Source organism: Solanum dulcamara, chromosome 8, assembly GCF_947179165.1.
Source record: "Solanum dulcamara chromosome 8, daSolDulc1.2, whole genome shotgun sequence".
Taxonomy (NCBI): Eukaryota; Viridiplantae; Streptophyta; class Magnoliopsida; order Solanales; family Solanaceae; genus Solanum; species Solanum dulcamara.
Genome location: NC_077244.1, coordinates 77,601,088 through 77,613,459, shown reverse-complemented (window position 1 = coordinate 77,613,459; position 12,372 = coordinate 77,601,088). Strand labels below are relative to the sequence as shown.

At 29.4% G+C, this 12,372-nt stretch overlaps 1 protein-coding gene across 1 annotated transcript; it reads left to right on the top strand.

Moving 5' to 3' along the window:
* The first annotated feature begins 730 nt into the window (after positions 1–730).
* On the top strand, positions 731–2,785 carry LOC129898544 (scarecrow-like protein 30). The gene has a single exon (XM_055973125.1). It carries the CDS (start codon positions 787–789, stop codon positions 2,743–2,745), a length of 1,959 nt encoding a protein of 652 aa, XP_055829100.1. The 5' UTR covers positions 731–786; the 3' UTR covers positions 2,746–2,785.
* The last annotated feature ends 9,587 nt before the right edge of the window (positions 2,786–12,372 follow it).

Below are 12,372 nucleotides of genomic sequence, written 5' to 3'. Positions count from 1 at the left end.
GACAAAATGAAAAATAAAATCATGTACTATTTCCCATGTATGGCTGCCAACTTTGTATGATTTCATCCATTTCAAGTCTATTTATATTATAAGCATGTACCAGCTAGCTTGTCTACACTATAGTGACATGTTAATTATATTTTCTTGATAAGTGTTCATAATTTATTCTTTTAAAAAAAATATCTATGAGAAACAAAATTATAATACTTGAAAATGATTATAGGATAGATAATATGAGCTCATGAAAGAAGCAAATTTTTGAAGGTTAAAAGATATAAAGAAGAATACGCCAAAGAAAATATGATGCATACACGTATAAAATGTAAGAAAGACCTAATAAGTGCTCCCTTTTGGAAACAAAAAATTGTAGCTACAAATTTGCCTAAATTCACCAAAATGCATAAAGACAGATGAAGTAAAAAGTAATCTATTAAGGGATAAAAGTTGTTCACGAAAAGTTATTCCTTCAATCTACTTATTTGACAAAATGTGCAAATGCGTACTCTCAAACTTGGAATTGCAAAGTGTTACATCACAGCGAAAATGAGTATATGATAGGCCAAGTGGCAAAGAAAGGAAAAAGCAACTTTGACCAATTGCAAAGGTCCAAGTACCAAATAAGCAAAATATGTCCTAGGAAAAAAAGCAACTTTATAATCCACTTAAATTCCAATATCTCTCTTATATATAGTAGTAAAGTAAAGTAAAATAATATCTATCTATCTATCTCTCTGTTTTCATCAAGCATCAAAATCCACTACACAATTCCTCAAAAAATAATTTTCTATGATGAATACTACCACTCATTTCCCATCTGATGGATTTGAATTCTGTCATCGTTTCGCTTTGAAGAATAATAATCTCGGTGGCGGCGATGGAGGAATTAATGATGTTCTCTGCTTTTCAAGCAGACGACCATCAGAAGAAGAGGTTGTTATTGGTAGTGGTAGTGATCGGACAGTAGTTCAAGGGGATTATTTCGACGGAGTTTTTAAGTATATACATCAGATGCTTATGGATGATCAAGAAGATTTGGAAAATAGGCCTTGTATGTTTCAAGATTGCATCGCTCTTGAAGCTGCTGAGAAGTCTTTTTATGATGCCTTGAATCCTCCTCCAATTCATGGCGATGGTGTGGATCAATTTGTTGAGTCCACCTTTAATTCTGATCTAGAATGTTCGCTTTTTTATAATTCTGGTTTAAACAATTATCATCAACCTGCTAGTATTGGTGTTGCCAATGGCGGTGATTTAATCTCACCGAATGCAAAAAATTGTTATCAAGGTAATGATGTCAATCAAGGGTGGAAATCAACGTCAGATGGAAATAAGAAGCACACTCGAGAAGAAATTAGTGACAGTTCAAAAGGGCGAAATTCGAAGCAGTTTGCGAGTAATGGAACAGAGGAAACAGAGGATAAAACAGAGGAACACTACGATAAGACGCTTCTTTGTCCAGGCTTGAATCCTTCTTTCTATGAGAATCGATCAAAATCAGCAACATCATCAGATAATGCAGCATGGGACAAGCAAAAGAGCTGCCATATAAAGCAATCTAAACGTGGAAGGCCTCGTGGGAGCAAAAAAGGCGTTAAGACGAATGAAGTAGTTGATCTTACTAGTCTACTAACGCGTTGTGCGGAGGCTGCAGCAAGCTACAACAGCAAGACATTCATAGAGGTTCTCAAGAAAATTAGGCAGCATTCTTCTCCCTTTGGCGATGCTACTTCAAGATTGGCCTATTGCTTCGCCAATGCCCTCGAAGCTCGTTTTGCTGGCGGAGATGCAACATTGATCACAAGTAAGAAAATATCAGCTGCAGATTTCTTGAAAGCTTATCAGGTCTACATCACTGCTTGTCCATTCAAGAGGATGTCAAACATATTCGCGAACAAGTCTATCGCGAAATTAACAAGTGAATCACCAAGAATTCATATAATAGATTTCGGGATCCTATATGGATTTCAATGGCCTTGTATAATACACGGGATTTCCCTTAGGCCCGGAGGACCTCCAAGTCTTAGGATCACAGGAATCGATTTCCCTCAGCCAGGTTTTCGACCAGCTGAGAGAGTTGAGGAGACAGGACGACGTTTGGAGGATTATTGCAAGAGATTTGATGTTCCATTTGAGTATAAAGCAATAGCAAAGAAATGGGATGAGATTAAACTAGAAGATTTGGATATCGAGAGAGATGAAATCGTTGTGGTCAATTGTTTGTACAGGCTAAAGAATGTCCCTGATGAAACACTAGTAACACACAACAACAAAAATCCAAGAGATGCTGTTCTTAACTTGATCAAGGAAATAAATCCTCGTTACTTCGTCCATGGGATCGTTAACGCTATGTACAATGCCTCTTTCTTCACTACAAGATTTCGGGAGGCTTTATTCCATTTCTCGTCACAATTTGACATGTTTGAAGCCACAATGCCACGAGAAGATGAAGGAAGGATGATGTTTGAGCAGGAAGTATTCGGAAGAGATATCATGAACGTTATAGCTAGTGAAGGGGCGGAGAGAGTTGAGAGACCGGAAAGTTACAAGAAATGGTCAGTGAGGAATCAGAGAGCGGGGTTCAGGCAACTTGCATTGGATCAAGACATCGTCAAGGAAGTAAAGACCAAGGTGAAAATGTTTTATCACGCGGATTTTCTAGTGGATGAAGATAGCAACTGGATGTTACAGGGCTGGAAAGGAAGAATCATGTATGCACTCTCAGTTTGGGAGCCTATTCATAAATAAAATCTTGCATTCAATTCTTGTAAGAACATAAATCAATGGAAATTCAACAAATGCATCTGTCTTCTTTGACTTTCCAAATAGCAATTGTGTCACATAAACTGAAACTGACAAAATGCCAAAACCACATGGCCTTACACTGACATTAGCTTCATACGACATAAAATATATTTCGAATAAGCATACTTGGGCATATTTTAAAATCAAAACAAATCAAACGGTGGAGAAAAAGGGGAAAACTGACATTAAAACATTAAAAAAAATATGCCCAACTTCATATTGAAGCTTCGGGTATAGATCTAAAACAGAGAATACACTAACATGTAACTCGCATAATAATAGTGTCACGTAAATTAAAACTAAGAAATAAAGAACTTGTAAGTAGCAAGAGTTAATAATGTCACTAGTTTGGGGGATAGAGCTGCAACACGAAGTCAGAGATTTTAAGAGGATCATGAAGTGATTTTTGTTACAATTGGTTTAAAATGTGGAAAGAATTTTGACAAATACATTTTTAACCTATTGTAACAGTAATGTGTTATTTTCTAGCTTAATTGTAAGTATATTTGTTTATGGACTTTGTAGACTTTCACAATTAGACCTTCAAAACAATCCCAACTAGTGTGTGATTTCCACTTCCCACCAAATAAATCAGTACAAGCTACTCTTATTAAGTCTCTAACAAAATATTATGATAAAGAAACTAAGTAGCAAAAAAAGTACTAATATATGCAGAGTTTTAGGCGAAAATCATCCTTAAACTATATTTCAAGTTTAGATTACATCCTTAAAATACTATTCTTAGCAGAAAACAACCTCTAAATATTTAAAAGTTAACAACTTTCATCCTTCTACTAGAATTTGTCATGAAACTAACAAATCCCACAAAAATTAAGTCACCCATTCGTATTTAGTATTATGATAAATGACAAAAATATTATCATGAATTTTTTCGGCAATTGAGTTTAGTATTATGCAAAATCTTTTAATTAACAGTTTTTTTCATTTATTTTTCGTGTTATTTAATATTAAAAAACTTGTCCGTTGAAATATGATTCTTTTCAATTGAATCTGCTAGAAGCGGTGTTTGTTGGAGACTTCCACATTAAATAATGGAAAATAAAAGTTGAATACGAGACATAATCAGAATTTCGATCACCTCAATATCACATTGCCCCAAAAAATTATTGATCTAACTATAATTTGGATTTTAAAAGGTAAAGATAATTAAGCTCCGGCTTCTTTTCTTTGGTAAATGAGAAGAAGAGCAGATCATGTATCATCACACATTTCTAACATTTTTTGTTTCAGCAAGCACTAGTATCCAATATTTTTAATATTCTTTTCTTCATGAGCTTTTTATAGCAGATAATGGCATTATACAAGATAACTTTTGTTGATAGTCACGCGAACTGTACATGTTTTTGTAGGATCCTTTAGTTTTTTGACAATATCTAACAGAAAGATGAAAACTGTTAACTTTCAAATACTTTGAGGATGTTGTGTGCCAAAAAGGATATTTTAAGGATGTAATTTAAATCTGAGGTATAGTTTAAAGATGTTTTTGACCAAAAACTCAATATATGCATTGTGATGAAAGAAAGATAATCCAAGGTAAGATCCATCCACACTTAATAAGGTCTCGAGTTTGATTCCTATGAATGAAAAACAATCTTGATAGGAAGCATTTTCCCTGATTTTACTACGGTACGAACCCAGATTAATCGAGGCATTAAAACAAGTATTGAACACTAGCGCGCGGAATTACCTTAGAAAGAAAGCAAAGCATACTTATCATGATCTATGTACTCAAGAATAATAAGTGATTCACAAATTGGCTTGTTGTTACATTTAATTGCACGGTTTGGCGTGACTTTTAAATGGGTTGATCTTTAATTTTTGTCCTTAAAAATCGAACTTATGCCTAGAGAGGGCATAAATTCTTTAATGATGCAACACAAAACTTGTGGGATATTATAATATGAAGATATACACTTATATTTCGTGAAAAAATTATTTTCCTTGAGGGAAAAAAATTTATAGACTAACACGAAATAGGAGCAAAAGTACAAATGACATATGAATGAGAAATTCTTAGTATAATAATGTACTAAAAAAAAGAATGAGGCACTAAACTCTCGCTATCTCCTACTTATGACTTATAAGTTACTTTTTATAAGTTTTTCAAACACTAAGGACATGAGATTTGGTGTAATTGAGTGTAATTACACTCTTTGGCATGTTTGGTAGACTAGGTAATTACTTGGTAAGAGAGGAATTGGTGTAATTGAAGGAGAGTAATTACATTCTTCAATTCCTAATAGAGGGTAAGGAATTGGTGTAATCACATGAAACTTTTTAAAATTCTTCTTTTATTTATATTTATATTTTTTTATTTTAATTTATTTTTTATTTCTTTTATTTTTTAAAAAATATTTTTACTATTCTAATATTTTCTAAAATTATATTTTTTATTTTTTATTTTTTATATTTCATTTCCTTCTCATTCTCAACCTTTATTTTTTCATGTGATTCCATGCAATTTTTCATATTATTTATTTATTTATTATTGTATTTTTTTTTGCATAATTTTATTAGTATTCTAATTTTAAAATTAAAGTAGAATTCATTATTAAATAAGATTATACACTTACGTTTTCCTTTTCTTTTAAATCATATTTATGTACGTTGTGTTTAAATTTAATATAAGTGTATTATATTAAATTTTTTGTTTTGAATTTAGAATTTATGTTATATTTTCAAATTCATTTGTTTCAGTAGTATCTTGATATTTCACTTTGCAAACCATTTATTTTTTAGTTAAACTTGATAGATTATTTTTTGTCAAATATTTTAATAATTTTATGATATTTTATTTATAATATTAACATTTTTGCCAAACATACATTTCTTAATGTTCATAAAAATCTTATACTTTTAGTTTTTATGATTAAATTAATTAAAATATACTAATTTTAAAAATATAAATAATTTATTTTTTATAATATTAGTTAAGAACATATATTTATTAATTAATATATATCTTAAATATTTAATTTAATATCATTTATAAAGGTCTTTATTTGTCTAATATAAAATTTAAATGATTAATTTTTATTTTTAAAATTTAATATAACCTTATAATTTTACTTTTGCAACCAAATAATACATTTATAATTACATTAAAATTACATTCTAAACAATAAACAGATCATTATAATTAATAAGTTGTGTAATTATTAGGCTAATAATTACTATCCTAATAATTATACTAATTTCAATTACTAGCTGACTTTCCCAACAGATTGTAAGAGATGAAAAGAGCATGCGCTGAAATACTGGCTTTGGATGGGCTCGTCTCTTATTAGCCTATGAGCAAACCCAAAACCACTCTACACGGCCCGTTTTTTGTATTTCTTTATTTTCAACTTTCTGTAATATCCTTCTACGATTTTTTTCGAAAAAATTATTTGATTGAGTACTTTTTAAAAATTAATTATTATTTTTAGTGATATTTTTTATTTATTATCATTTATAGAAATATACAGCAATACTATGATAAATCTACACTTGTATTAAAAGTGAATTATCCATACAATATAAATGTATTATAAGTGTTTTAAAATATATATTATGTTTGTGTAGTAAGAAACTGATATAATGTATTATAAGTCTATTAAAGTATGTGATAAATGTATTATCCATCTATAAAACTTGTATTATATATGTTTTATAAATAGTTCTCTGCAATATATATTATAACGTATTATAAGTGTTCACTGATTTTTTTTTATTGCTATAGATGGTAAATATTTTCTTAATATTGTATATTTATGTAAGTTTCCCATTTTTTCACTGCGTTTCTTTGAAATTTGAGTTTTTTTAAAATGAATATTGTTCAATCTAATATAATCAAAAATACAAATTATTTAGTATTTCTTTTTTCCTAAATAACTATCATGGTCTAGCTGGCCAACGATACCTGTCGTAAACACCTTGCGATCAACGAAACATATTGTTATTTCCTAAAATATATATATATATATATATATATATATATATATATAAAAGATTGTCCGGCAGCTTTTATTTCATTTTCATTTTCATTTTCTCTGTGAACTTTTTGTTTTGCAATATTCCTAGAAGTATCTCCTATTTTATCTTAATATAAGAATTCTAGCTCGCGGTCACATAAAGCAGATGGAGATTCTCGGACAGAGAAAAACTGCACTCAACATCTATTAAATATCTTATTTGACCAATTATATACTTTATATGAAAGTTTTGGACAATTAAACAGATTTTTTACTGTCGCGAAAATCTATTCACTCTTTTCTAATGAGTTATTTGTTCAGTTTTAGGGATCTTATTTATACGGGTTACTGTTGGATGCTATTTAGTAAATATTCATTGTGGAAAAAATATACTTTTTTTTAATTACAAATTTTAATCATATAAATTATTTTATAATGCTTTTTTTTATGAAAATGATGAAAGTCTCAATAAGTTTTTTTCCATTTTTAAAACTCGAACCAAAAACTTCAGGAATTTTAACTATCCATCATAATCCATATGGATAGATTATTGTTTATGTGCACAAAAAACGTGTCCAAGTTGTCTTAACCTAATCCTGTTGGAGAATATTTCACAATGGGATGGATATTTATATATTGAATATAAGTAAATTACAAAGCAGCTGAATTATAAAGTAGGTCTATAATTAGGAATTTCTTATGCCATGCACATGAATGACTTTGGCAGGCTATTAACTTGTCTTTTCCCCTAGAGTTATTATTTTGCCAAATCTGTTACCAATAAACCATACACATGCAAGTAAAACAAAAATAATAATAATAATTCATGCATAGGAAAAAGAGGGGATATATTCATCAACCTCATACTTGGATTTTACTAAAAAAACAAATGCATTCAATTTCGTAGAGAGAGCACTACTAGTCTTATTCTCCTTTTTGCAATAAACAGAAATAATAGGACCAAATATTTATTTCCTTGCCCTAATTTACCAGTCTCACTGTCAAAAAGGTGAAAAGAGGATAAACATCATTTATGGTATACCGATTTATTATAAATGATATTTTTTATGAAACAATTTAAACTATGTACGTAAATTCATTCAAAATAAATAGTCAATCCAACTTTTAGATGATCAACTGAATCAAACAAATCAAAACATATTAAGTTAATAATATGCGAGTTATATATTCAACTTATTAGAAATGATATTTTTTATGAAACAATTTAAACTATATACGTAAATTCATTCAAAATAAATAGTCAATCCAACTTTTAGATGATCAACTGAATCAAACAAATCAAAACATATTAAGTTAATAATATGCGAGTTATATATTGATTTATTCAAATTTAAATAAATTATATTTTTATAGACTAATTTTATCGTCTTAATTATTTTTACCAATTTTAGGAGAACCTATGGAAGGTAGAAATGAATACATGTTGGTGAATGCAACAAATGGGTGATGTGTCCTTCTCCTAAATAATCATGCCCACCATGCATGATAAACAAACCCTTGCCTTGTAGTAAATGTTATATAAAACCTAGAAATTAAAAATGCATATAAACCTACTATTATTATTTTTACAAATTAGTAACCCATGCACCTTTCACAAAGGTGTATCATTTATTTATATGACAATACTATCAATTCTCGTTTTCTTCCTCCTACATTTATTCTACATCAGATAGTATATAAATTCATGCAAAAAGTTTCTTTTTTATTGGCACCCATTAGGTAGGTTATTAAATTGAATCCAAAATTTAAAAATATACAATTCAAGCAAAGTATAAATGGGCAAGAAGATCTTGAATGAAATTTTCACTATTCTGATTATATATTAATGGGTCAACTATTTAAAATTCGACCGAAACTCTCATCATTTGTTAAGGTGGGTCAATCGATCGATCGGATTGGACAAATATCCGTTACACACAATTTTTTTACTAGTCAAGAAGAGATCCAATTTACTGAAAATGAAAAATCTACTAGTATTATTTCAGGACTTAATAGAAAAGTCATATATTGAATCGAAAATTTACGAATATATAAAGGTTCTAATTCAAGCGAAGTTCAAAAGGCCATTAAAATCTTGATCGAAATCTTCATTGTTCTGAATAGGTGGGTCAATTACTTAAAATTTAATCGAAACTCTCATTATCTGTTAGAGGTGGATCAACTGGTAGATCGAGGGGGCAGATGATGTCTGTTTTACATGACCTTTTTACTAGTCAAGAATGGATCCAATTTATTGGAAAAATAAAGTTCTATTTATATTATTTTAATACTTGAAATAATAGGCAAGTTATTAAATTGAAAGCCTGTGAATAAATAAAAGTTCCAATTCGAGAGAAGTTTAATTGGACAAAAAGCTTGATTGAAATCTTCATTATTCTGAATAGGTGGACCAATCGATTGAACGAGTTGGGCTGATTATTACTAAAATCACTTGGTTTCGGGGGTCCAAACTCCTCAACTGGACACCTCAGGTTTTCAAGGTAGTGGTACGTTCAATTCGGATCAAGTGGCACACCCATGATAGCCACAATCCGGTACACCTCATTAATGAACTCCATAGGGTCCTCATCTAGTTTAGAACCATCGAACTTGGGCGGATTCATCCTTTGGAAATCCCGAATCCTAGAGGCTGGATTTTGCATTTGGGGAGGAGGAACACCTAGATTCCCTTGGTTGGCTATGACTTGAGCTAACAAAGTAATAACACTGCGAAACTCATCATGGGTTACCCCATCCTCATGATGTTGGGCATTGAGAATCGGAGGAGTTTGGTCCTCATCGTCAACCCTTGCTGGTTAATTTTCGATTTATTGAAAAATGAAAAATCTACTAAGTTAACTTAAAATAATAGGTAAGTTATTGAATTAAAATCGAAAGCCTATGAATATATATAGCGAAGTTCAAATAAGCAAGAATTGAGTTAGGTGGACCAACTCAATTAGATGGACCAACCGATCGATCGAATTGAGCCTGGGTCTGTTTCACATAACATTTTTACTAGTCATGAATGGATTCAATTTCTTAGAAAATGAAATATCTACTAATGATTTTACTACTTAAAAAACAGGTAAATTATTAAATTGAATCGAAAGCCTATGTATATATAAAGGTTCCAATTAGAGCGAAGTTCAAATGGGCAATAAAATCTTGATCAAAATTTTCACTATTCTAAATAGGTGGGCCAACTATTTAAAATTTGAGCGAAACTCTCATTATTTGTGAGATGGGCCGATCGATCGATCCAGTTGGACCGATGCCTATTTTACATAACTTTTTTCACTAGTCAAGAACGAATCCAATTTATTGAAAAATGAAAACTTTACTAGTGTTATTTTAACACTTGAAAAAAACATAGAGAAAAGAAAGAGTCACCAAGACAAGAGAGTTATAGATAAGCAATCAAGAAGGATAGATATAAATAATATTGTTATAAGTTTTCACATGACTCAAATTAAATTTCTAATTTATATATGTTAATCGCTAAAGCAGAGCTCACACGCTAGTATAATTGAAATTATGTACATGTAGATTGTGAAATAATAAAATTTCAATACAATATATCCTTTGAAATTATTTGCAAATAGTTCTAAAATATATACATTTAGCTAACTGAACTTTCATTATTTTTTACTAGTTGCAGTAATTTATGACAAACAAAAATAATAATATGAACAAGTCAAAGACTATAACACAAGAAACTAATAATTGACTGGTTAAAGATTCTTCAAAAATATTTAAATATTTTTCCTACGTTTGACTCATACAATTATATCTAAATTATTACTCCTAGAATATAAACTAAAGCTCGAATGCTAAGCATAATCTCATGACATCTAGGGTTTTCCTCATTTTTACTAACTGATCAATATGAAAAAACTTAAAAATATTTTCCTCCATATGTAACACATCCTAAAACTTATATATACATATGTGTGTTTGTATTAAGTCCCATTAACAATCCAAGAATATCCTTTCCTTCACACCAATTTTAGCGTTTAAATTAATTAACCGGTCAAATTAGTATAACTATTCTAATAATTTTACTATCGTATTATAATCAATGTATATGGGGATAACATTCAACATAAATAGAAGGACTGAAATCATATACAACAGTAATTAAAGTACATATTTCTTACACTATCAATGAACTTTAATCTACTATATATAACATATTAAATATCAATAATATCATATTATTAATTAATACTCGTCATTAAATTTATCTATAATTATCTTAAATGTCAAAAAATATGCCACTAGTCAACTTTACTTCATGTCATGTATTTGTAAAGATATAGTAATTATCAAAATCATTTATAATCATGTTTTATTTCGACCCACACGCATTCGACGTGACTAAAGTGATCTATGGCTTAATACCAATGCAACAAAAAATAATTGAAAATTAAATAAAATTCATTTTATATTTAATGACGACGATAGTTACATGCAAAAAACATGAAAATCAAACTATTTAATTTTCGAGCATGAGTTTATTTTTTTAATTTAGTTTATTCCTTTTTGATGTATTAAACAAAGATACCTTTTGATATATAAAAATTCTTTAACTTTTAATTTTTATTTTACTTTTATAATAGCATGCTTGATCTTTTCAAAATAAATGTCATAACTTGTTCAAAATAATAAATTCTAGGCACTTTTAATAATTTTATTTTTTCCCTTATATTTCATGCACACAGAAGTGTAGTAAAAAAATTTGATACACTATGTCATTATCTATAAATAGTGAGAAAATGATCTACTATATCACCTACAATTTAAATTTGATAAAAACTCCTACAAAGATCATGATTTGTGTTTTATTTATAAATCTCTTAGGTTATTTTTAACTGACCACAAAGAAAAAAATGATAACAAAACAATGTTGTTTTAAATTGACCTTCTATGAAAAGTATCATCTAACTATTACAAAATAAAGCTAACAACAAAATAACATCGTTTTGTACTAACCTTTTATGAAAAGTATCATCTAACTATTATAAAACAAAAGTAATGAGAAAACAACGTCGTTTTAAACTGGCCTTCTATGAAACGTATCATCTAACTATGACAAGTGAGGCTTGCTCAGTTGGTTAAGCACCTCCACCCACGACCGGTAGGTCCTGGGTTCGAGTCACATTGGAGGGGAAGTGTGGAAACACTATAAATCCTCCAAAATGGGGGGTAAAAAAAAATAAAAAAATCATCTAACTATTACAAAACAAAACCGTCAACAAAACAACGTCGTTTTAAATTGACATTCTATGAAAATTATCATCTAACTATTACAAAATAAAATCGATAACAAAGCAATGTCATTTTAACTGACCTTCTATGAAAAGTATCATCTAACTATTACAAAACAAAACTGACAACAAACAACGTTGTTTTTAACTGACCTTCTATAAAAAATATAAATCTAACTATTACCAAAAAAACAACAACAATAAAACAACGTTGTTTTAAACTGAATTTTTATGAAAAATATCATCTAACTATTACAAAGCAAAAGCAACAACAAAACAACGTCGTTTTAAACTGACCTTCTATGAAAAGTACCATCTAACTATTA

Excerpts from the sequence above, each read along its gene's own strand:
- LOC129898544 (XM_055973125.1), top strand. The coding sequence starts at position 787 with ATGATGAATACTACCACTCATTTCCCATCTGATGGATTTGAATTCTGT.